Source organism: Apium graveolens, chromosome 6, assembly GCF_009905375.1.
Source record: "Apium graveolens cultivar Ventura chromosome 6, ASM990537v1, whole genome shotgun sequence".
Classification (NCBI taxonomy): Eukaryota; Viridiplantae; Streptophyta; class Magnoliopsida; order Apiales; family Apiaceae; genus Apium; species Apium graveolens.
The window spans coordinates 166478757-166506202 of NC_133652.1; the positions used below are offsets into that span (position 1 = coordinate 166478757).

Genomic DNA, 27446 nt, shown 5'->3' on the forward strand with positions numbered 1-27446 from the left:
CATACGAGTTGTGATTCGATAATGAGAATTATTATTTGAGCGTTAATTATTCGAAGAATGTCATAATAATTATTCGTATCGAATAATTAGATACAGATAATTAATTGATTAACGAATCGTATAAGTTACAATAATAATATATTAGTTCGATAGTATTCGAGAATAGTAAGTAGCTCATATTTATACGAGTAGTTAATCGTTGGGTCAGATTATAATTCGAGTAATTAGTATTTATTCGATAAATAGCGTATCAGTTAGTTGTATCGATTGTTTATTTATAAATAATCGATCTAATCGAATAAGTAATAATAACCTGTAAATAATTGTAATAAATAGTAATTAATCCTAATAATTAGGGATTAATCATTTTTAAAATACAATAATTATTAGTTAATTATTTGAAAATATAATTAAGGATTATTTAATTATAATTAATTATTTATAATTAATTATTAATTAAATATTCTTTAATTCATAATAATTAAACCGTTAGTCCGATTTGAGCGAAACGAAGACCCCTAGACTCAGAAAAATGAAACAAATCCAATAAAAATATTTGTAAGTTATAATTTCTTCCGGAAGAGAGTGGTTTTGTGATAATTAATTGTTCATGGGCCCTATTAGGGGTAGAATCAAGTCGAATAAATCCCGAAAAATTGTAATAGAATCAGATAGGGTTAGTTATTATAAGTATGAGTCTAGAATCGATTCCAAAAATAATTATGAGTCTAAAAATTAATTATGTGCTTTATGTGCTATGTGTTTTACGTGGCTATGTGAATCTTATGTGCTATATAATTATATGTATATATATATATGCGAGTCAGATAGAAACGCATGGGTAGACTGATAAGGTTACGTGGTATCAATTCGAGATACACGTATATAGTAAGTTATCTAAACGACTATCTTTCTATGATTGGTTCAGTGTCAGCAAGGCAGAGCAAGCTAGAGACATAAGACGGTGAGTTGAACCAGGTTAAGTACGCACAAGGCAAGTTTTTTCCCATATTCTAAATTCAGAATAGTGAATTATATTTCCTTTTATCATATCAGTTACCTTTGATAATTAGTGTTCATATACACTGTTACCCAATTATTAATTCTTATTTCTATTTCATTTTGATTCTTGATTTTTCCCAATTTATTGAATCCTCTATTCATATTCCAATACTTTTACCCTTGTTACATATACTCTGGTATATCCTGGTGTTGGGATATATCAAAAGCATTCCGATTATTCCGGATGCTATACCTTGGACTGGATGGTTACTATACAGGTTGGGTCTTACCCAGACCATTATTTAATAGGCCATAGTTGCCTGAGTACTCTTTATGTTGGTTGGGTCTATGCAGTTGGGTATAGATCTGCACTGTATCCTAACTGATCAACAGGTTATAGTGCATATTTTTGTTCTTGTTTCCAGTCTTGTTCATTTGGCACTCGCCAGTGTTGGCAGATTATTATTCTACAGAGATACAGATGGTTATTCAAACCAGCAACTTATTGGTTCACTTATTTCTCTCTCTATATTATAAATATATATATATATATATATATATATATATATTGTTGCAGGCTTGTTGAGCAATTTTGGCTCATCCCTTTTTATTGTTATTCCTATTATTTTACAGTTAAGGTAGAGAATGAAACCCATCAGGACCCGCGTAGTCAAGAAGCGAGTCAAGCAGCGGGACCCTCTTATACCAAGAGTGTTCCTTCCTATTCCCGAAGAGAGCTTTGAATTACCAGATCAGGTGTAAAAGGATAAGTAGTAATGTTGGGTTGAATAAAAGTTTTGTGTAGTTTGAATAAAAGTGGTGTGGTAAGAATGTAGATAGAATAAAGTTTTGTAACAGAGAGAGTTCTTGAGACAGATTGTTTTATTTGGGTTTGTAATAAAGTGTAGTATGTGGTTCTTGTTTTCAACTCAAACCTTAAAAGATCCTGAGTAGTAATAGTTCGGGATAATTATCATATTTATATTCCGCTTGTGCAGGTTTAGTTTGTAGTTGTTATTAATAATGCCCCAAATCTATACCCGGATTTGGAGGGTGTTACAGTTGGCATCAGAGCTTAGGTTTGACCCTTGAAAACAAGAACGTTAGGATTAAGGTAAGATAGAAAAATTAGATAGAATAGAAGTAAGAGTGTTAGGATTGTCTGTTTATGTGATTAGAAGTTATGAGTTTTAGGAATGTGGTTTGATTTATTTTTGTGTTATTATTGTTATGTATATTATATGGCTTCTTCGTCCGAGCGGACTGAGTCAGACCCAGTAGCAGCACCAGTACTAGCCCCAGTATCAGTGCAGAGGTTTCCTCCATTGCCACCACCTCCATCATTGCCACCTGGACCAGCACCAGAGATACCACCTCCACTAGAGGTACCAGACTTTGTTAATTATTTCCCTTATTTTGAGCCGGAGATGCCTGACTTTCCACCTTTGGAGTTTTTGATGTTTGATGTTCCTGATATGATTGATCTTCCACAGTGGGAGGACTTAGAGCCGCAGATTCCAGTACCGCAGCCTGAGATTCCAGATATTCCATAGATGGAGCCAGAGGCAGAGCCACCAATGTATGCACCTATGGAGCAGCCTGTCTTATTTCCGGCCCCGTTAGCTATTTATGCCCCTGTTCCCGGGGTATATCAGTTTCCACAGTCGGAGTTCATGGATGAGATAGTAGTAGATGGGCCATTACCTTCTCGAGGTTCTTGCACGGATCTTCGTGAGCATCATACAGTTACTTATCAGCATTTTCAGGCGGAGAGAAAGGAGAGGATTCGATGGCAGAACCAGTGCAGAGAGATCCTTGGATTGTTTAAGACGCAGGCGAATGGTCCCGTCCGAGCATTACGACCAGATTACATACTGAGGGAGAGGTTACGTCAGATTCACCGAGTTAGTTCTCAGCAGCTTACTGATTTGAGACAGCAGGATCTTAGTGCAGAGGCCGCATATTGTAGAGCGATGGGACTTACCGAGGCAGTACTAGAGGCATTGCAGGAGGAGTTGAGTTACGTGCCACCAGGATTCTGAGACTAGCAGATGGAGGAGTGTTGTATCATGTATATTTTTGTAGATAGAGGCAGCATAGTATTGTATGACAAGTTTGTATGAGTAAAGCTACAAATTTTGACTAATAGTAGTAGTAGTACAACTGACAAATCATAGGCTTTTGTATCAAGCACTGACACTTGCAGCTGGTGTCCTACCCATATATATATGAGATGGACTTTTTCATGTTGTCTTTATTTTATTTCCAGTCATTTAAGCATTTACATTTATTTCACTATTTTATCGTTGCATATTTACAAATGTTGCTTTATTTACGATCATGTTGTACCCTTTATATTTTCAAAAAAAAAAATTAAAGTGTTTTAAAAAAGGATTTATTTACACATTGTACTGTTTTATTTATTTGAATATTTAATAAATTGTTTTCTTTCCCCATATCAACTGTTTTAACACTATTTTAATATTATAAAGACTATTTCCATTCCATAACACATGTTTAATTACTGTTGTTAAGAGAACCCATTGTTTTATTACCAGAATGATGGCACCTAAAAGAAAAGCACGACCCGACTCATCTAATGGAAATACCGAGGGCCAAAACAATAATAACCAGATGGATCAGATGTTTCATCTCATGCAACAGCAGATGCTGATAACGTAACAACAAATACAGCAGCAACAGCAGCAGTTCCAACAACAGATGTTACAGCAATCCGCTCATCCAGGATATCAAGTACCACCAGCAGCACCTACAGTCACTTTCAAGCAATTTCAGTCGATAAAGCCTCCGGAATTTACTGGTTCCACAGATCCTACAAAGGCGAGAGCTTGGCTGAAAGAGATACAAAAGGCTTTTTCTTTGGTGAAAGTTGAGGAAGAACAGAAGACGGATTTTGCTAGCTACTTTCTAAAAGGCGAAGCCAATTACTGGTGGGAATCGAAGAAAGCTTTGGAAGGAGAAGGTGTGGTGACCTGGGATAGATTAACTGATCTTTTCTTGGAAAAATATTTTCCTCGCTTTATGAAGAACCAGATGGAGATCAAGTTCCTAGAGCTGAATCAAGATAACATATCAGTCACGGATTATGAGACCAAGTTCACTGAATTGGCAAGATTTGTTCCTGAGCAAGTGGATACTAATGAAAAGCGGGCCAAGATATTCCAGCAGGGACTGAAACCATGAATTCGTAGCAGAGTAGCTGTGTTTGAATTGACGACTTATACGGCTGTTGTTCAGAAGGCCATGATTATTGAAGGTGAAAGTGAAGCAGCTCAGAAAGAGAAAGGACCAGGAAATTCTCAGAACTGTTTCAACAAAAGGCCGGGATTTCAAGCCCGGGGAAAAGCAAACTTTAGGAGACCAGGACAAAATAATCAGAGAGCGGGTAATCGACTTCCAGTTCTGAATCAACAGAAACTTATTCAACCTTCCATACCTGATTGCAGAACGTGTGGTAAGAAGCACACAGAGATCTGTAATAAGCCAAATGTCACGTGTTTCAAGTGCAAGCAAAGGGGACACTACTCTGGAGAATGTCCAATGGGAAGAGCAGAGGTCACTTGTTTCCAGTGTGGAAGAAAAGGACATATTGCCAGTAGAGGATTTGCAATGGCCGCTACTATTCCAAGGGTTTTGGCATTACCTCCACCTCCACTACCACCACAAGATCAGCCCAGGGCAAGGACTTTCAAAATGTCAATGAAGGAAGCAGTACAGAGTCCGAATGTGGTTGCAGGTACACTCCTTGTGAATTCCGTAAATGCTCTAGTATTGATTGATTCTAGAGCTACTAGATCTTTTATTTCTGAAGATTTTATCTCTAAGATAGATTGTGAGACTCAGTGGTTAGATGAAATGTTAGTCATAAAATTAGCAAATGATGATCAGGTTACGGTAGATCGAGTATGCCCAAGTTATGATATTGAGATAGGGAGATGTCATTTCTCAGTTGATTTGATACCTTTCAGGTTAGGAGAGTTTGATGTTATTTTAGGAATGGATTGGCTAGCTAGTAATAATGCTCAGATCGATTGTGCAAATAAGAAAGTGAAATTGCAAACTGAAGGAAATAAAATGATAATATTTAAAGGTGAAAAGCAAAAGCAGAAATTCCTAACAATGATGCAGACGAAAAGATTGCTACGCCAAGGATGTCAAGCTTACTTAGCCTATGTATTGGATACCGACAAGGATAGTCCAAAGATTGAAGATATTTCTGTAGTTTGTGAGTTTCCTGATGTCTTTCCAGATGAACTTCCAGGACTTCCACCGGATCGAGAAATCGAGTTCACTATTAACTTGACGCCAGGGACTGAATCAATTTCGAAAGCTCCATATCGAATGGCACCTGTTGAAATGAAGGAATTAGCAAAGCAGTTACAAGAACTTCTCGACAAAGGAATCATAAGGCCAAGTGTATCCCCATGGGGCGCACCAGTATTGTTCGTGAAAAAGAAGGATGGCAGTATGCGACTGTGTATTGATTATCGTGAGCTGAACAAGTTAACTATCAAGAATAAATATCATTTACCTCGCATTGATGATTATTTGATCGACTAAAAGGAGCAGCATGGTTTTCGAAAATTGACTTACGATCAGGCTATCATCAGCTAAAGATCAAGGCAGAAGATATTCCAAAGACGGCGTTCAGAACGAGGTACGGACACTATGAATTTCTTGTAATGGCTTTTGGATTGACGAATGCACCTGCAGCGTTTATGGACTTGATGAATCGAGTATTCAAGAAGTATCTGGATAAGTTTATCATTGTATTCATTGATGACATCTAGATTTATTCCAAGACGAAAGAAGAGCATGCGGAACACTTGAGGATAGCTTTGGAAATTCTGAGGAAAGAACAACTATACGCAAAATTTTCGAAATGTGAATTTTGGTTAAGAGAAGTACAATTTCTAGGGCATATCATTAGTAGAGAAGGCGTCCAAGTCGATCCAGCAAAGATTGAAGCTGTGTTAAATTGGGAAAGACCAAAGACGCCGACAGAAGTTCGAAGTTTCTTGGGATTGGCAGGATATTATCGAAGGTTTGTCAAAGATTTTGCGAAGATAGTAACGCCGCTGACCAAGTTAACTCGAAAGAGTGAAAGGTTTGAATGGAATGATAAGTGTGAAGAAATTTTCCAAGAGTTGAAAAATCCGTTGGTAACCGCACCAGTACTTGTATTGCCAGACGAGCAAGGAAATTTCGTCATTTACAGCAATGCTTCATATCGCGGGCTAGGATGTGTATTGATGCAACACGGTAACGTCATCGCATATGCTTCGAGACAACTCAAACCTCATGAACAGAAATATCCTACTCATGACTTGGAATTGGCAGCGATCGTATTTGCGTTGAAGCTTTGGAGACATTATCTCTACGGTGAAAAATGTGAAATCTACACAGATCATAAAAGTCTGAAGTATATCTTTACGCAAAAGGAGCTGAACATGCGACAACGTCGATGGCTGGAATTGATAAAGGATTACGATGTCACGATCAGTTATCATCCAGGGAAAGCAAATGTTGTAGTAGGAAAGAAAGATTGAATCGGTTAACTTCATGTGAAGAATTAACCAAGGAATTCGATAAATTGGAAATTGAGATTCGTATTCCCAATGAATCTGCAGAAGTTATCTACACTATGACTTTCCAACCGGAGTTGTTAGAGAAGATTCGCCGCTGTCAAGATGGAGTGATGAGTCAAGATGACGACCTGACGGGAGAAGAGATCACAACTCAGAGAGATAATGAAGGAATTTTAAGCTTTGCGTCGAGAATCTGGATCCCTAATGTGGCAGAATTAAAAGAAGAAATAATGCGAGATGCGCACAGTTCAAAGTATTACATTCATCCAGGTCGCACAAAAATGTATCGCGATCTGAAGGAAAACTTTTGGTGGCCGAACATGAAGAAAGAAATAGCAGAATGGGTCAGCAAGTGTTATACGTGCCAAAGAGTGAAAGCTGAACATCAACGCCCGAGCGGACTACTACAGCCACTAAATATTCCAGAATGGAAATGGGAACACCTAGCTACGGATTTCATAGTGGGACTACCAAGGACAAAGGCAAATCACAATGTGATATGGGTAATCATTGACAGGCTCACAAAGTCAGCACATTTTCTACCAATTAATGAAAGATTTTCACTCGACAAGCTAGTGCATTTATATCTCAAGGAAATTGTGATGCGATATGGAGTTCCAATATCTATCGTGTCTGATCGAGATCCTCGTTTCAATTCGAGATTTTGGAGATAATTCCAAGAATGTCTGGGAACGAAGTTGAACATGAGTACAGCTTATCATCCATAAACGAACGGGCAAAGCGAAAGGACAATTTGAACAATCGAAGATATGCTACGTGTATGCGCAATCGACTTTGAAGACAATTTGGACGAGCACTTACCGCTAGTGGAATTTTCTTACAATAATAGTTATCAAGCAAGTATTGGAATGCCACCTTATGAAGCTCTATATGGAAGATAATGCAGATCACCTACCTGTTGGGATGAAGTGGGAGAACGTAAAATTGTAGGTCCAGAACTGATTCAACAGACCAAGGAAAAGGTAGAACTGATCCGCAAGCGACTTGAAGCGGCGCAGAATCGACAGCGTAAATATGCAGATTTATCTAGAAAGGATATGGACTACCAGAAAGGAGAGCATGTATTGCTAAAGGTATCACCATGGAAGGGATTAGCTAGGTTTGGCAATAAAGGCAAATTGAAACCTCGCTACGTCGGACCATTTGAAATTTTGAAGAAAATTGGGAAAGTTGCGTACGAGTTAGCTTTACCACCTAATATGCAGCATATTCACAACGTATTTCATGTATCTATGCTTAAGGGATACAACCCTGATACAAGACATGTAGTAGAGTATGAACCAATAGAACTTTAGGCAGATTTGTCCTATGTAGAACAGCCGATAAGAATTCTAGATCGACAAGAGAAGGTATTAAGAAAAAAGTCTGTGTCACTAGTGAGAGTTTTGTGGAGAAACCCATTGGTTGAAGAATCAACCTGGGAGCTCGAGAGTGAAATGTTAGAAAAGTATCCTCAGTTATTTGCATAATGTGATTCTGAGGACAGAATCCTGTTAAGGGGGGAGAATGTAACGACCGAGAAATTACGCCTGTATTATATCATAATAAAGATAAATTATGTGTATTATTATGTGATTAAATGTGTTGAGTCATTAAACCCTAACTGCTATGTGTTACGTGTTGTCTGTTTTGATCCAAACGTGTTTTGGATATTTATTGAGTGTTTTATCGCAAGTTATATATTTTATATCAAAACCTGTACAGTTCAAAACCATGTTTTAAAAGACTGTATTTCAAACAAAATCATTGGCCCTATTTTTCCAAAAATGCCCTATACCCCCTAGACGTTTTACAAATTTACCTTTTTCGCGAAAAACGATTTTTTCGGACCCCTTCGGGTACCAAAAACCCCACAAAAATCATATTTTTATTTTTATATGATCATGAAATTATATTACATCCATTTTTTTTGCATTTTTGTAATATTCACAATTTTTGGGAATTTTTGACATAAATTTTGTATTTATTGGATATATAAAAATTCATTATTAATACCCAAAAATTATAAAAAATTGGGGCCAAATATTTTTATTAGGATTGTAATTAGCCCCTTAATTTTATTTTTGGGTATTATTTTCATAAATATAAATTGCTGATTTACTGTTAATTAATTAGTAATTAATAAAAAAAATCAGAAAAAAAAACAGAAAAATCAAGAAATTCTGTGTGGGTGAAGAACAGGGCAGGAGAATCAAAGTCGATTTTGATCGTGATTCTGTTAACCAAATCAGTCATGTAAGTAATGGTTGTGAAGCTCTTCGAATTCTCTACTTGATTCTGTTATCAATATCATGTGTAGATTAATCGATTTTTAATTCGTTATTTCGGGTTTTTATTTCAAATTCGGGTCTTACAAATCGTTAGTTGTTGGTTGATTCTGTTGATTGGAATGAGTAGGTCGTCCAGTAAGGAATCGAACGGCACCGATTTCGTCAGTTTTGGTGTTTATTTCACCCTCGTCGGAGAACCGCCGCCATGGCGGTGTTCTTCGTTTTCCGGTGACGTTGTCGACGACTGGAGAAGAAGGAAGGTGGGAGAAGGTTGCAACCCGGTTTCGACCCGGGTTTGATCCGGGTTCGACCCGGTTTGCAACCCGGGTTTCGACCCGGGTTTGATCCCCCAAAACCCAAAACCAATTTCTGTTTCCTGTTTCTGAAATATTAATTATTTATTTATATTTTGTAAAATTAAAAATTAGTTTTAATTAATTCTATAAATCAATTAAAAATCAGTTTTAAATTCTGAAAAATATTATAATTAATTCCTGAATTATTTTATTAATTTATAAATTGAATTTAATTATTTAATTGATTATTTAATTATTTATCTAATTATTTATTAGTTATCTAATTAATTAATAATTAGGTAATTAATTAATAATTAGGTAATTAATTAATAAATAAAGATTAAATAATATGATTAATAATTCGATAATTAGTTAATATTACGAGTAACTCGTATTCATACGAGTAGTGATTCGATAATGAGAATTATTATTCGAGCGTTAATTATTCGAAGAATATCGTAATAATTATTCGTATCGAATAATTAGATACAGATAATTAATTGATTAACGAATCGTATAAGTTACAGTAATAATATATTAGTTCGATAGTATTCGAGAATAGTGAGTAGCTCGTATTTATACGAGTAGTTAATCGTTGAGTCGGATTATAATTCGAGTAATTAGTATTTATTCGATAAATAGCATATCAGTTAGTTGTATCGATTGTTTATTTATAAATAATCGATCTAATCGAATAAGTAATAATAACCTGTAAATAATTGTAATAAATAGTAATTAATCCTAATAATTAGGGATTAATCATTTTTAAAATACAATAATTATTAGTTAATTATTTAAAAATGTAATTAAGGATTATTTAATTATAATTAATTATTTATAATTAATTATTAATTAATTAAATCTTGTTTAATTCATAATAATTAAATCGTTAGTCCGATTTGAGCGAAACGAAGACCCCTGGTGTGGCGCCCTCCAAACCTGGGTCAGATGTTTGGGGTCCACAACACATATTCAATATATAAACCTGTATATAAAATATTATTTGTAATGACCCTGCTTTACATAATCACGGATCGCAACAAGTTAAAGTATGAAAACAAGCCACAATCTTAACTTTTATTACAACTTACCATATCCCAACTAATTTAATTTACAACTGATATAAAAATTATTCTTACAACCTTGCTATCTCCTTACTACTATAAGCTCCTGCTAGCTCGATCAGTCATAACCTGGAATACTAGCTCGAACAGTCATAATCTGGAATTCTAGCTCGAACATTGAACTGGAAAACCTCGCTATCAACCGTATCATTCTTAACTATAGAATATATAAAAAGATACGCAAGAGTAAGCTAACTAGCTCAGCAAGTCATATTATCAATAACTGAGGTTAAACAATAATAAACGAGATGATTCAAAAGAATCAAGTTTCTTGTTAAACAACCAATAGAATTGGATATTCATTTTAAGTTTTTAAAACCAAGGTTAGGCTGCTGATCAGTCACGCACTAACCCTGAGCAAAGCACACAGCATTGCTCTGACTACTGGATCCAAGGCACACATTGGCCTAACTTGACCATTGATATGGTCTGACCACGAATCTGGTCCATACAAAGAAAACTATCCAATTCTAAAGCAGTTCAGTATGATAAACAATAGAATTCAATAAAACCAGATCATAATCCATAACGGTAAAACATTTGTATAAGAACATAGTAAAAATTTATGGTTACTGAAAAGGTATGCCCGGTACATAAAAGAAGTGGCCTCCAGCCGGTAGGATAAACGGGTATTAGATGAATAGTGTTTTGACAAGGTTTTAGTACTTTGATATCACATGGTATGGTTGAGTATAAAAGTTTCTGTATGTTTAAAACAATTTTGTTCCAGTGTTTGGTATATGATGGTTTTATACTTATGGAGTAGTATCGTATTTGTGGGGTTTAATATTTGGTAAATCAATCAAGAAATGGTTTATAAAGAATAAGGCTTACGGCTCAAAGATCAAATGATGTGGCTCAGGTTCAAGGCTGAAGGATTCAAAGTGCTTATAGTATAAAACAGAGCGATTTTGAATATTCACAATATGTCACAAGAGAATTTAAAAATATTTGCAATATATCTCAAGAAAGGTTTAAAAGTACTTGCCTTATCATATTCGAATTCAACTTCACTTGTACTCGTCTAATGATTCTATTCAACAACCACTCCTCTACTTCTCCTATGCCTCGCTTCTATTCTCTGATCACTTGCTGTATTTTCTACATGACAATTCTATTTTCTGATCACCTGCTTCCCTTTCTTACGCCTTGCTTACTCTGCTAGGCATTATAAATATCTATCAATATTTAACTCATACAATTCTATTCGACATGCACTTCTATCTACCCTCTCGTTTCATCCAAATCCGATTATCGGATTGAAAGTTATGCTATAAACAAGTAATCACCGAATATATAGACCGATAGTCAATCAACAAGTCACGTATAACACATAATACATCACGTAATCAATAATATATCATTTATAAAGAAGTTTCGGGTCATAAATAGGCTTTCTGGTATTTAAAATAATTTTTAAAATATTTTTCAGAATTAAAACGGGTCGTTGGATCAATTTCGGGGTAATAAACAGGGTTCGATTGGCCAATTCTGGCTTCAAAACAATTTTATAATAATTATCGAGCCTTGAAAATAATTTAGAATAATATTTTAAAGCTCGAAACTATTTTTCGGAATTTTTAAATCATTTATAAATAATTAAATCTAATTAAATAATTAATTAAAATCAATTAATAATTAATTAAATCAATTAATCAATTAATGTTCAAATTAATTGATCAATTAATTAATTAAGTATTAATTAAAAATAACTAACTAATTAATTTAGATTTATTTTTGAATTAAAAATAATTTTTAGAATTTAAAATAATGATTTTTGGGATTTAAAATGAATTTTAGAAAATAAATAATGAATTTTTGAATTAATTTTAAAAATAGAAATTCCAGAAACAGTTCCATAAACTGAAATAGGAATGAAGTGGATTAAAACCGGGTCGGGTTTTATAATAAAACGGGTCGTGAAGAACAAAAATCCGGGTCGGGTTGAAGCCGACCAGATTCTGGAAAACAGTCCAGATTCCGGCGATTGCTGACCGGCTCCGGCGACTGCTTCCCTGGCTACCAACAGCTTTGGTTTCCTTATTTTTCAGTCGGACTTTACACAGAAACCACCCAGAAACACAATACACAAAGCAAACACCATTATCTCGCCGATTCTGGCGATTCCACCATTAAAGCCGGCGAGAAATCCGGCGAAACCCAAAACACTGATTAACTAACCAAATTCAACGCTCCAGGTACGAAAACGAAGCTTAGGACATGATTAATCGATTCACATTCTCAAAATTAACAACCACACTATGATTTATCCAGAAAATCAAAAATAAAAATGACCAAAACTCAAGAACTCGGGTATAGCGATTTGGTAAGAAAACGAACAAAGTAACGACATGAATCGAATCCAAACATCATGGGGAATCTATCCATAACATCAAAACTAGCTGACAATCATCAGAACTCAAAAACGAATTTTAAGGTTAATACGAAAAAAATGAAATCGAGTAATAATCAACTTCATTCGGAGATTTTGGTGCGGATACGATTGTCTCGTCGAGAGCTTCATTTTGACTATTCACACACCTCCATCGGATTCCAATAACATCTTCAATTTCTCGTTTGATTGCGAAGAACACGAAGAACACGGTTCGCTTCTCTAGATAATTTTATAATTAACTGTTTACAATTGATTTTCGGTACAAAATAAAATACGGTAGAGGCTATTTATAATTACGGGAAATTAGTATCCCATTGGATCATTCCGGATATAAAATGGTACGTTTATTTATAAAAACTGATCCAAACGGTACCGGTTTTCGAGATAATTATCCAGATCAGTACAATTTGTACTGCGGTCTTGGTCTCAACGCCTGGTTACACGTATTACGAAGTGATAATTGTGATAATTTAATAAAAAGCTCCCGTTTATCGAAAATACGAGTTTTATTGATTTACCGAAACAAATATTGTATCGAAAATGTTGCGCCGGGACCCGCGCAGGACAAACCGTACATCGGATCAAAAAAGTCGAAACATGGAAAATGCTCGGAATATTATAATTCGGTTAGGAAGGAGTTCTCGGATGAGTTTCGGGTTCTAAAAACGTAAATACGGATAACGGTGGTTGGTTCCCGTTTTTATAAAATAGATTTTAAATACCCGGAAAAAAAAGATTTTATAGAATTCATATATTTCCTATAAAATCATAAATCAACATAAAAATAATTAGGAAGATATGACAATTATCTATATTTTATTTTGGACATATAAAAATTAAAATACTCAATTAATAATATATTTAAGCATCCAAACACATTTAATACTTAACAAATAATTCACAGAATAGATACTGAACACATATAATAATTATTTAATAGCACAAATAATTACACGATATATCCTGGATATTACATCCTTCCCCCCTTAAAAGGATTTTGTCCTCAGAATCTCTTAAGAAAACAAATAAGGGTACCTTTCTCTCATCTCTTTTTTTTCTAACTCCCAGGTTGACTCTTCAACCTTTGGGTTTTTCCACAATACTCTTACTAACTTTACCACTTTATTTTTCAAAACTTTCTCTCTTTCTTCTAGAATCTCTATCAGACTTTCTACATATGGCAAATCTGTCTGAAGCTCTATTGGCTCCTATTCTATTACATGCTTGGAGTCTGGATTATACTTCCTAATCATCGATACGTGTAAAACATGGTGAATGTGCTTTATGTGCGAAGGTAACGTTAACTCGTAAGCTACTTTGCCAATGTGCTTTAATATTTCAAAAGGTCCGACATATCTTGGGATCAGTGTTCCTTTCTTTCCAAACCTCGTTAATCCCTTCCACGGTGATACTTTTAGTAATCCTAAGCTTCCTTCTTCGCATTCCATGTTTTTCCTTGATTGATCTGCCTATTTCCTTTGACGATCTTGGGCGGCCATCAATTTCTTCTGGATAACTTCAACAACTTCCTTTGTCTGTTGTACTAATTCAGGTCCAAGTATTATGCGTTCTCCTACTCCGTCCCAATACACTAGAGATCTGCATTTGCGTCCAAAAAGGGCTCCGGAGGGTGTCATCCCAATACTGGCGTGATAACTGTTGCTATAAGAAAATTCTACCAGAGGTAAATGCTCGTCCCAACTTCCTTTAAAATCAATAGTACACACGTGTAACATGTCCTCGATTGTCTGGATTGTTCCTTCACTCTGGCTGTCCGTCTGCGGATAGTAAGCCGTATTCATAATTTAGTCTCGTTCCCAAACATTCTTGAAAACTCTCCCAAAATCTTGAATTAGATCTTGGATCTCGATCGGATACGATAGACACAGGAATTCCATGATGAACTACAATTTCTCTTAAGTACATATGAACTGCCTTGTCCATTTATAGACTGAAAATGAGCTGATTTGGTAAATCTTATCCATTATAATCCAAATAGTATCATGGTTAGCTTTTGTGCTGGGTAACCTAACTATGAAATCCATGGCGAGATGCTCTTACTTCCACTCTGGAATCTCCAATGGCTATAGCAATCCACTTGGTCTCTGATGTTTTACTTTAACCCTTTGACATATATATCATCTGCTAATCCCTTTCGCAATTTCTCTCTTCATATCTGGTCACCAATAATTTTCCTTTAAATCTCTATACATCTTGGTACTTTTTGAATGGATTGAATACCTTGAATTATGAGCTTTCTGTAAAATTTCATTCTTCAATTTCTTCACTGGTGGAATCCAAATTCTAGAAGAAAACCTAAGAATACCTTGATCGTCCTTTTTGTGTGCACAATTCTTTACCTACTAAATGATTTATATCCTGATTCATTACCTCTTCCTGACACTTCTTTATCTTTTCTAACAATCCCGACTAAAAAATTATACTTATACATTCTTACTCCTTTTTGGATCATGAACCCTGACTTCCAATTCCAACTTCTAGAGTTCCATAGATAATTCTTCTGGTACGGTCTCTATGTTCATTCTCTCTCCTTCTTACTCATCTCTTGTCACTACATTTGCTTTTCCTCGGGAGTTCATACTTCAACTCTTATGGTCCGTATATATCTCACATCTTTCTCTATACTTATAATATTTCCCAATCTTTCAAAACGAATATTATTGTTACTCTTAATTTCCAGTTATGAGTAGGGTACTTCTGCTTATAAGGTTTCGGTTGTCTGGATGCATATACAATAACTTTATTGCTTTGCGTCAACACATATCCTATTCCCTTACAAGAAGTATCACTATAACTACCAAATCTCCCTGATGCTTTTAAAGTGATAAAATAGGGGTTGTAATCATTCTTTCATTTAACTCCGCAAAACTTTCTTCACCCATCTCTATTTTATATAGCCTTCTTGCTTTTCCTGGTTAGCCTTATCCAAAATATTGCAACTTTCAAGAAATCTTGCACAATTTCTGATAATAACTGATCCCCGATAAAACTTCTTACTTTTGTTGGTGCTTCTGGTCTTTCTTCATTCATACTATCTTTAAACTTCTCTGCTAAATCCCTTTTTTGTCTCCTCCTTACTGACTGTCTGTATTAAGAATTACACTTCCTGGCATTAAAGTTTTCACCTGGTAAACTTTTTATACCACTTCTTTCTTCTTTGACTCCTCAGCTATCATTGTATAGGTTGCATGGTTCTTCTTAAGTAACACCAGTACGTCTTATCCAAATTCCTCCTTCAAAATTCTATTCATCAAATTTAAATATCACTGGTATATCAGTTCATCCAGCTAACATTTCTAGAATGTTGTAACAACAGTACTGAGTTCTGAAAATTATCTTGGATATGTCCATAAGTTCAATCTTCACCTGGTAATATACCCAGCCTTAAATCAATCTTATAGAAATACCTTACTTTGTTCATTTAATTAAATAAATCATTGGTTCGAGGTAATAGATATCAGCTCTTGAGAGTAAACTTGTTGAGCTTTCGTTAACGCATAATCTCACACTTCCATCTTTCTTATTAACACATCATGCCGGTGCACTTTAGGGGGTACGCTAGGTCCAGTTGCTTTTTCTTCCAATTATCTCCTGCGTTTGCTCTGGTAACTCCTTTATTTTATCTGGTGTTAGTCTGTGCGGGGCTTTGGACATTAACTTCATTTCAAGTGATAAATCAATCATAAACGCATTTTCTTTATCTAAAGGAAATATTGGTAACTCATCTAGAAATATATATCTTGAGACTTTAAAATTTTCAAGTTCAGTTTGCTCCTGATTCTTATTTATAATCGCTATAGCACGTATATTTTGGTCACTGTAATCCTAAATCGTTCTTAGCAAGTTCTTTACTTTCTTTTGTCCTTTAAACTTCTTCACGTTCTCATTTGGCGTCTTCAGAACTATCTTCCATCACGACAGTCTACCTGGGCTTTACACTTAAATAGTTAATCCATTCCTTAGAATAATGTCAAATCCTCTTATCTCAAATGATATCAATTCTTTGCAACTTATTGCCAGAAATATCGATTCCGCCATTGATACTTACTTATTTAATAACTGCACGTTCTTAACTTGCCAGTCCTTTAGTCATAAACTTATTGATTCAACAGGATAATTCATCTTATCAATAAAACCTTGAGAGATACATGATCTAGTTGCTCCCATATCTTTCAATACTTTAACGCATAAGGTATCCGCAATAATCTTCCACGTCATCACATCCATATTCTAAATAACATATCGCAAATTCTCGTTCTCGGAGACATATCTCTTATTGAAGTAGATTCCCTTGACAGTTAATGCATCCCTGGCTAGGGCCAGTGATTTTCAATTCTCACTGCACGCCCTTGTTTCCTTTCCCTGCATGAGAGGTAGATGAGACGTTGCCCGCTTGGCGAATAATGCGTTGACTTTTATCTGAAAAGCTCTTGCAAAGAACATCGGTACAACGAAACAACTAGAAGGATTCAAAATTTTAATAGACTTAGAGGTGAAAAGAAAGAAGAAGTAATTATTTGAATATGAATGAGACAACCACATTGGTACTTAAGATGGCCAGTCTTTCATACCATATGGCATACAACACATGATTAGGTGGCGTCCCACCCGACTCTTCGTCATTCCGACAAAGTGTCTCATCATAAACTGTTTGTCCCAATTCAGAAAGTAAAACTTAAGGGAAACAATTGAATTTGAAAGGAATGCAAAATCCTCCATTTTGATATTACCAGAAAGAATTTGTTAAGAAAAAGGAGTTCATACATTTTTAGGAATTAAAAAGGAATATACACTGTAATGTTGAGAACAAGAATGATACTATTGGTCACCATCCACATTTCACTTGTATTCATCTTTCGAATTTGATCGATCATATCCCAATTGAATCATATAACAGCTTTAGAAGTATGCTAAAATGCCTTCGCAACTAAGCATTATGGCAGGTCCTTACTTGTTAAGTCTCGCGTTTGTAATGCCGCACCTACACGTATAATACTTTTAACAATTCGATCATAATGGCGTTCTTGTCAGATAACCTTGAGTTTCCTCTTTTTAATTTGGAATAATCATTAATCATTCAACATAACGATCATTTTAATAATAATATTCTTCTTTTAGAAGAGTCCGGAAATCTTCCCAATCTTCTTCGGTCGTGCTCAGGCTTCCGTTAAATCCATGAATTCTTTAAATTCTAATAATCCCAGTAATTGGATGAATAGTTACTCCGTACGCTGGTTCTATTATTAACCCTATCAGGCAATACTTGCACCCATTTCTTCATAATCGCAGGTTACCTCGATCTCTGAATTAACAATACTGAATCTGAAACAACATCCTTCCAGATAATCCGGGTCTTTTAACAAACAAGAAACTCAAATAGTAACTTGACAACCAAGGTTTAAAACTTATTTTATTTAAAAGGCTTTTAGAAATTTTATAAAGAAAAAATCTTTTTTTTTCGAAAACTTGTTATAAATTTTGAAAATTTTAAAAATCACACATCTGGTTGCCCTTACTGTATGAGTTGGTTGTTGTCCTTCTTATGACCAGATATCGAGTTAAAGAAATAATCACTCAAGGGTCCATTCACTTCCATTTATCTCCTTTTCTTCATTGGGTCTTTGACTTTCCTTTATCAATAAAACTTCCACTGTCGTTGCACGTTATCTTATTCGTAGCTTCACCTTAAGGCTCCCATACTGGTAGTATTCCCGTTAACCACTTCGCAATCATTAAGTAAAACAGACTATCCAATAATCGACAAATCAGCTAATGTCACATTATCTTGTTAAAATATATATCACATCATTAAAACACCATTAATTTCTAGAAATCTTCATATCCCTAATCTCCTCTAACCCTCTCTCTTCAACACTTTTCTACTTCACATCACAAGCTAGTCATGAGTGGCCTAATTACTAATAGCTTCTTGTAACCTGATAACAGCCATCCTCCAGAATACTTGAATCTTCTTTCTAAACTCCTTTCTCACCTTAATTTGTATCTCAATACTCACCGTTTACTGTCGCTATCGTATCCCTTCTCGCAAACGCTGTTGTTTCGTTGGAAAGGTTTTCAAACTAAGGATGTAGAATATGGTGTATAGTAAACAAAAAAGATACATTCATAGTTGAATGTTCAAAAGAACAAGAATAAGCAAATGAAGGTTCTTGAATGGGTAGTCTCATATCAAGAGGTGATGGAATAGCATTGAATAACTTGGAGAGGCGCAACTATCATAACAGAAGGTAATACCGCTAAGACGGATGGAAGAACAAGGCACAAATCGAATCTGGAAGAAGATGACGATCCTTAAATGGAAAGCTCCAAACGATCAGTTGATGCAGGTAAATCAGGATCTGCCATTGCCGTTGCCTGGATATCACGTCGCTAGTTATGAATCCCGAATCGCAACACGAACCGTGCCGGAGACCTACTATATAGTCGCACTCAACCCCACAATGACCTATTTTTCTATTTCCTATTCCTAATCCTAACCCTCTACCCAATCTCGACAATCTAGGCTTGTTTCAGTGACTTATAACATGTAGCTCTAATACCAACCTGTGGCGCCCTCCAAACCTGGGTCAGAAGTTTGGGGTCCACAACACATATTCAATATATAAACCTGTATATAAAATATTATTTGTAATGACCCTGCTTTACATAACCACGGATCGCAACAGGTTAAAGTATGAAAACAAGCCACAACCTTAACTTTTATTACAACTTACCATATCCCAACTAATTTAATTTATAACTGATATAAAAATTATTCTTACAACCTTGCTATCTCACTACTGCTATAAGCTCCTGCTAGCTCGATCAATCATAATCTGGAATACTAGCTCAAACATTGAACTGGAAAACCTCGCTATCAACCGTATCCTTCTTAACTGTAGAATATATAAAAAGATATGCAAGAGTGAGCTAACTAGCTCAGCAAGTCATATTATCAATAACTGAGGTTAAACAATAATAAACGAGATGATTCAAAGTAATCAAGTTTCTTGTTAAACAACCAATAGAATTGGATATTCATTTTAAGTTTTGAAAACCAAGGTTAGGCTGCTGATCAGTCACGCACTAACCCTGAGCAAAGCACACAGCATTGCTCTGACTACTGGATCCAAGGCACACATTGGCCTAACTTGACCATTGATATGGTCTGACCACGAATCTGGTCCATACAAAGAAAACTATCCAATTCTAAAGCAGTTCAGTATGATAAACAATAGAATTCAATAAAACCAGATCATAATCCATAACAGTAAAACATTTGTATAAGAACATGGTAAAAATTTATGGTTACTGAAAGGGTATGCCCGGTACATAAAAGAAGTGGCCTCCAGCCGGTAGGATAATCGGGTATTAGATGAATAGTGTTTTGACAAGGTTTTAGTACTTTGATATCACATGGTATGGTTGAGTATAAAAGTTTCTGTATGTTTAAAACAATTTTGTTCCAGTGTTTGGTATATGATGATTTTATACTTGTGGAGTAGTATCGTATTTGTGGGGTTTAATATTTGGTAAATCAATCAAGAAATGGTTTATAAAGAATAAGGCTTACGGCTCAAAGATCAAATGATGTGGCTCAGGTTCAAGGCTGAAGGATTCAAAGTACTTACAGTATAAAACAGAGCGATTTTGAATATTCACAATATGTCACAAGAGAATTTAAAAATATTTGCAATATATCTCAAGAAAGGTTTAAAAGTACTTGCCTTATCATATTCGAATTCAACTTCACTTGTACTCGTCTAACGATTCTATTCAAGAACCACTCCTCTACTTCTCCTATGCCTCGCTTCTATTCTCTGATCACTTGCTGTATTTTCTACATGTCAATTCTATTTTCTGATCACCTGCTTCCCTTTCTTACGCCTTACTTACTCTGCTAGGCATTATAAATATCTATCAATATTTAACTCATACAATTCTATTCGACATGCACTTCTATCTACCCTTCGTTTTACCCAAATCCGATTATCAGATTGAAAGTTATGTTATAAACAAGTAATCACCGAATATATAGACCGATAGTCAATCAACAAGTCACGTATAACACATAATACATCACGTAATCAATAATATATCATTTATAAAGAAGTCCCGGGTCATAAATAGGTTTTCTAGTATTTAAAATGATTTTTAAAATATTTTTCAGAATTAAAACGGGTCGTTGGATCAATTTTGGGGTAATAAACAGGGTTCGGTTGGCCAATTCTGGCTTCAAAACAATTTTATAATAATTATCGAGCCTTGAAAATAATTTAGAATAATATTTTAAAGCTCGAAACTATTTTTCGGAATTTTTAAATCATTTATAAATAATTAAATCTAATTAAATAATTAATTAAAATCAATTAATAATTAATTAAATCAATTAATCAATTAATGTTCAAATTAATTGATCAATTAATTAATTAAGTATTAATTAAAATTAATTTAGATTTATTTTTGAATTAAAAATAATTTTTAGAATTTAAAATAATGATTTTTGGGATTTAAAATGAATTTTAGAAAATAAATAATGAATTTTTGAATTGATTTTACAAATAGAAATTCCAGAAACAGTTCCATAATCTGAAATAGGAATGAAGTGGATTAAAACCGGGTCGGGTTTTATAATAAAACGGGTCGTGAAGAACAAAAATCCGGGTCGGGTTGAAGCCGACCGGATTCTGGAAAACAGTCCAGATTCCGGCGACTGCTGACCGGCTCCGGCGACTGCTTCCCTGGCTACCAACAGCTCTGGTTTCCTTGTTTTTCAGTCGGACTTTACACAGAAACCACCCAGAAACACAATACACAAAGCAACAGCCAGAAAACACCATTATCTCGCCGTTTCCGGCGATTCCACCATTAAAGCCGGCGAGAAATCCGACGAAACCCAAAACACTGATTAACTAACCAAATTCAACGCTCCAGGTACGAAAACGAAGCTTAGGACATGATTAATCGATTCACATGCTCAAAATTAACAACCACACTATGATTTATCCAGAAAATCAAAAATAAAAATGACCAGAACTCAAGAACTCGGGTATAGCGATTTGGTAAGAAAACGAACAAAGTAACGACATGAATCGACTCCAAACATCATGGGGAATCTATCCATAACATCAAAACTAGCTGACAATCATCAGAACTCAAAAACGAATTTTGAGGTTAATACGAAAAAAAATGAAATCGAGTAATAATCAACCTCATTCGGAGATTTTGGTGCGGATACGATTGTCTCGTCGAGAGCTTCATTTTGACTATTCACACGCCTCCATCGGATTCCAATAACATCTTCAATTTCTCGTTTGATTGTGAAGAACACGAAGAACACGGTTCGCTTCTCTAGATAATTTTATAATTAACTGTTAAAGGATTTTCGGTACTGTTATGGATTAAAACTACTATATGTAATTACTGTATTTAATACTAAGGAACGTGAGCTTCGAGGCTCGATTTGACTGCTCTTGTGTTTCGTGACTCAATCTGCCTTAACAAGATGCCTACGTACCTTGCTGATTGCCAAGGATCAAGTCAAAAAACGTAGTTCTGATTTGTGGGGTGAGGCCCCTTATATAGATGCGGGAGTCCTTGAATTGGACTTGGTATAGGAGGCTTGGTGGATAAGCCTCTGAATTAGGATAGACTTAGGAGTCCTAGGAAGTAGGAAGTTGATTCCTTATCCTTTCAGGTCCCCTTGAGGCTAATCTCTAAGGATTTATATCCTCATCGGGACTCTTTTCAACATCTGATTTCTCCCTTATTAATTAATTACGAAATTAATTAATAATCAGGGCTTTTTGGGCCTTTTTTATTCCACCAGGCCTAATCTGATCCGTCAGACTTAACCTTTCTGGTCTGAATATTATACATCTTATTATTATTGGGCCTAGCAGCCCATTAATTATAAAATCGGGACTTATTTATCCCTATCATTTGCCCCCCAACTTTTGGGAAACATTGATTAGGTTTCGCAAAAGTTAAATCTATTCGTTCCCTTACAGGGTTTCGTTTTTGCGTAAAGTGTGGAGCGACCTACACATTTACAACGAATCTTCCTTTTATTCAGAAATTATCTTAATTTCCAGGAATTTTTCCCTAATTTTCTGGAATTTTCCCTAATTTTCTGGGATTTTTCCTAATTTTCTGGATTTTTCCCTTAATTTCTGGGATTTATCCTAATTTTCCTGGATTTATTCCTTATTTCTGAAAATATTAGTATTTTTCAGAAATTATTTAAGGAATTTCCTTATTTTTTCTGGATTTTCCCTTAATTTCTGGGATTTATCCTAATTTTCCTGGATTTATTCCTTATTTCTGAAAATATTAATATTTTTCAGAAATTATTTAAGGAATTTCCTTATTTTTTCTGGATTTTTCCCTTAATTTCTGGGATTTATCCTAATTTTCCTGGATTTATTCCTTATTTCTGAAAATATTAATATTTTTCAGAAATTATTTAAGGAATTTTCCTTACTTATTCCCCCTTTTTTTTTTTTTTCAGAATAAATAAATAAATAAATATTAATATTTATTCCCTCTTTTTTTTTTCTTTTTTTTTATACAGTTTTCGACCAGGAATCCATTCGACCAGGATCCTGGTCGAATTAACCCCCATATTGCCCTGGTCGACAGCTTTTCGGGCAGGATGCTTTCGATCAGGAATCCTGGTCGAATTTCGGCCAGGATTTTTCTTTTAATTTTTTTTTTTTTTTTTTTTTTTTTTTTTTACAATTTTCGACCAGAAAATTTTCGACCAGAAATTTTGTTCCTTTCGGTCAGGAGTCCTGCTTTTTGACCGAATTAACCTTCATTTGTTGCCCAGGTCGATGCAAATTCGGGCAGGGCTCATTCGATCAGGAATCCTGGTCGAATTTCGGCCAGGATTTTCACCCCTTCCTCTCTTTTTTTTTTTTTTTTTTTTTTTTTTTTTTTTTTTTTTTTTTACAATTTTCGACCAGAAAATTTTCGACCAGAAATTTTGTTCCTTTCGGTCAGGAGTCCTGCTTTTTGACCGAATTAACCTTCATTTGTTGCCCAGGTCGAAGCAATTTCGACCTCCTGTATTTCGACCAGGATTTCCCCATGATTCCTGGTCGAATTGGGTCATATTCCTGATCTTTTATCCATTTCTCCCTGGACTTTATTTTTGGGCCACCTTCACTTAGCTGGGCCTTCATTCTTTTGGCCCATTATGACTGGATTTTGGGTTATGGGCTGTTAACCTTAAATATCTGGGCCCTTTTCTGGGCTTTTTAAACACTTGGGCCCTTAGCTGGGCTTTATTTTTTCAAGGTTTTTTTTAGAATTGGGCCTCATTTCTAAGCCCAAATTCCAAACTCTTCTAATATCTTTCTGGATTCTTCCAAAATCTTGAAAAAACTCAAGTTTTTCTTTTGATTTTTTTACTAGAATTCTCTTGAATTTTCCAGGAACTTCCAGAACCTTCCAACTTTTGGGCCCAAATGGGCTTTTTAAGGTCCATTATCCATTTATTTCTCCTATATATAGGTGGGATGAGAGTGTGATTCTTCACACCTCTCATTTCATTTCTCTTCACCTACAACTTTCTAATCTTCTCCTCTCTCAAATCCACTCCTTCTTCCTCCCAAGTCTTTTCCAGTCTTTACTAGATGGCCGACAAGAGTTCCGAGAGGGCGGCCAAGATAGCCTCGGCTTCAAAACGAGGTAAGGATATCGAGATCCGCTCTTCATATATGTCTTTAATTGATATGATTAATACTAGGGGGGATGAATATCCTTCCACTGCACATCTCGACTCCTTTAATCACTGTAATACTTGGCATAACATAGATTTCAATAAACTAAATGCTCGTTATAACGTCCCTCCTCCCTTTAGACTAGTTCCAGTCTCTGGTGGTGACCGTACTTGCCACTGGAGGCCTGATACTCTCTTCATCTACACCGACGCCCTTAATGCTGGGCTTAGGTTCCCTTTTCATCCTTTTATCCCTCATCTTTTGGCTGACTTACAAATTAACCCGTGTCAGCTTCCTCCAAACGCCTGGAGGAATATTCTATGTTTTATGGTTTGTTGTCTTAGGGAGGGCTTTCCTCTTTCTGTAGCCGTTTTTAGGAAAGTCTTTCAATGTTACAATAGTTCTTCCAATATTTGTGGCTGGGTTTATGTCAAACAAAGGCCCAAAAGCAAACATATCTTTAACAGCGCCTCTATTCCGGATAATAATCCAAATTGGAGGAATAGTTTCGTCGGGTTACGTTGGGAGAATGGCGATTGGGGCACGCTCTTTCGATCTTCCTTCGGGAAGGTCAGTGATGGTAGCCTCAAATCCATTCACTTAACTCCTGAAGAAACTATCATTTATAATGGGCTCACTCAGGATGATGGCACCACCACCAGCTGGACTCTTTTAGAAGAGTTTTCCCTGATTCATGTGGGACTATCCTCTGTTTCTCAACAGGGTATTTCTCTTCCCTTCTCAATTTTTCTTTATTTCACGCATTATTAACATCACTTATTTTGTCTTTTGCTTTGTTTCAGCTGCTAAGGAGATTAACGAGGACAATGTCCCCTTGGTCGAGGAAACAGCTAGGATGAAGAAAGCTCGGTTAGCAGGCCTAGACACCAGAGGAAAGGCGACAGAGCCTATCTTCTTGAGAAAGCACAAGGAGCCTATGGGGGAGGCTTCAACTGAAGGAGCTGAGGGCCATAATGCTCCTATCACTGCTGCTGCCCCTGCTGCTGCTGCTACAGGCGCCTTTCAGCCTCTCTGGGGATTCCGCCGAGGGGATACCGTGGTTGGTTCCACGAAGCATGCTTGGGATTGGTCCTACCATAGCGTGACCCCAAAGGACTTTACTGATGTGGTGGCCACCCCTGACCTTGAGAGGATTAAGCTCATGGGAGCCCAGTCTCTGGCTTCGGTATGCCTTCTCTTTTTTAAACTTATTTCTCGTTCTTGTAGCACTTTCTTGCCTTATACTTTGTTAATTGTTTTGTTTCAGTCTAACGCCTACTTTCAAGGCGCTGTGAGGCAAGCCGAATCATGGAAGCGGGCTTCTGATAAGGCCGATAATGCCCTCAGGAGGCAGCAGAAGAAGTATGCTACCCTGGAGAAGAAGCTCAAGCGCAAGGAGGAAGAACTCGGAGAGTCTAACGCCGAGCTGGTGGTACTTCGGGCGGAGAAGGATAAAGCTATAGACAATTATCTGGACTCGGAGGAGTTTGCCCAATCCATGAGGATTAGGGATGATTCAGTCTTTCCCGAGTTTTTTAGGACTGGCTGGGACACGGCCCTTGGGACCGTGAACGAGGCTTGTCCTGATATTAACCCGGCGGACTACATCTGCCCTGACGATGAGGCTTTGCTACAGAGGTTTCGTACCCGAGTAGTTGTCTCGGATCATGTTCCTCAGGATCCACTTCTTCCTCCTCCCGAGTCTTTTTCCAGACCTGCTGAGGATGACAGCTCTTCCTCCTCCGAGACGACGGAGACATCTAGCGAGAGCGGAGAAGACGATGATATGGACGCCGAGGGCACCTCAGCTCCTTAGAGCTTTTTCAGCCCTGCGTGGCTTTTTTTATTTTCGAGACTTTATTTATCAAACTTTTGTAACATCTATCAGATCTATCTCATTTATCACCTTTTATGCTTTGCATCCATGCATTTGATTTTTATTTGTTAGGCCACAATCATACTTTGAAGAACTTATGAATTTCATAAAATTGTCTGGGATTCGTCCCTTACACAAGTCTTAATAAATTTCGTAATAAAACTAAAACATATAAATCCTAAGCAAGCAAAGCTTCAAGGTGCTTTTCAACCTACTCGCCATCCTGACGAGTGAGAATCGTACTTCGACCATCTTACACGTAGTAAACCTTCAGGTTTTGTGCGTGCCAGGTTCTCGGGACTTCAAAACCATCCATAGTCTCCAGCTTGTAGGTTCCTCTACCCTGAACGCTCTTGACTCTATACGGCCCTTCCCAATTTGGGGCAAGCTTTCCTTTCTGTCCGACACCAGAAGCCTCTATTTTTCTCAAGACTAGGTCACCTTGTTTGAAAAACCTCTCTTTAACCCTTAGGTTGTAGTAGAATGAAGCCTTTTTCTGATATTCTACTATCTTTGTGTGTGCTTTATCTCGTACTTCATCGATTAAATCCAGGGCTAACTTCTGCCCTTCCTCATTTTCTTTTTCATCAAAAGCCTGAATCCTTGGAGAAGAATGTGATATCTCCACGGGAACTACTGCTTCCGCCCCATATGCCAACATGAAAGGAGTTGCATCTGTCGTGACTCTACAGGTAGTCCTATAAGCCCATAATATGGGAAGTATCTCATCTACCCAATTATTTCTCGACTTTTCGATCCTCTTCTTTAGTCCATCCAGGATTATCCGATTTGCTACTTCCGCTTGCCCATTGGCTTGCGGGTGAGCCACAGAGGTGAATCGTAACTCAATTTCATTTTCTTCACAATACTTCTTGAATTCCTCATTGTTGAATTGCGTTCCATTGTCAGTGACGAGGATACGGGGAATTCCATATCGGCACATAATGTTTTCCCACAGGAATTGTGCAACCTGCTTAGTTGTGATTTTGGCCAAAGGTTTGGCTTCGATCCACTTGATGAAATAATCAATGGCTACAATCAGAAACTTCCTTTGTGCTGTGGCCATAGGAAAAGGCCCTAGAATATCCATCCCCCACATAGCAAAG

The 27446-nt window shown here is 36.2% G+C and overlaps 1 protein-coding gene across 1 annotated transcript; it reads left to right on the forward strand.

Annotated features, from left to right (window-relative positions):
• Nucleotides 1-2591: 2591 nt before the first annotated feature.
• Nucleotides 2592-26445, forward strand: LOC141665576 (uncharacterized). The gene is made up of 3 exons (XM_074471560.1): nt 2592-2715; nt 25268-25650; nt 25732-26445. Exons 1-3 carry the CDS (start codon nt 2592-2594, stop codon nt 26278-26280), a joined length of 1056 nt encoding a protein of 351 aa, XP_074327661.1. The 3' UTR covers nt 26281-26445.
• The last annotated feature ends 1001 nt before the right edge of the window (nt 26446-27446 follow it).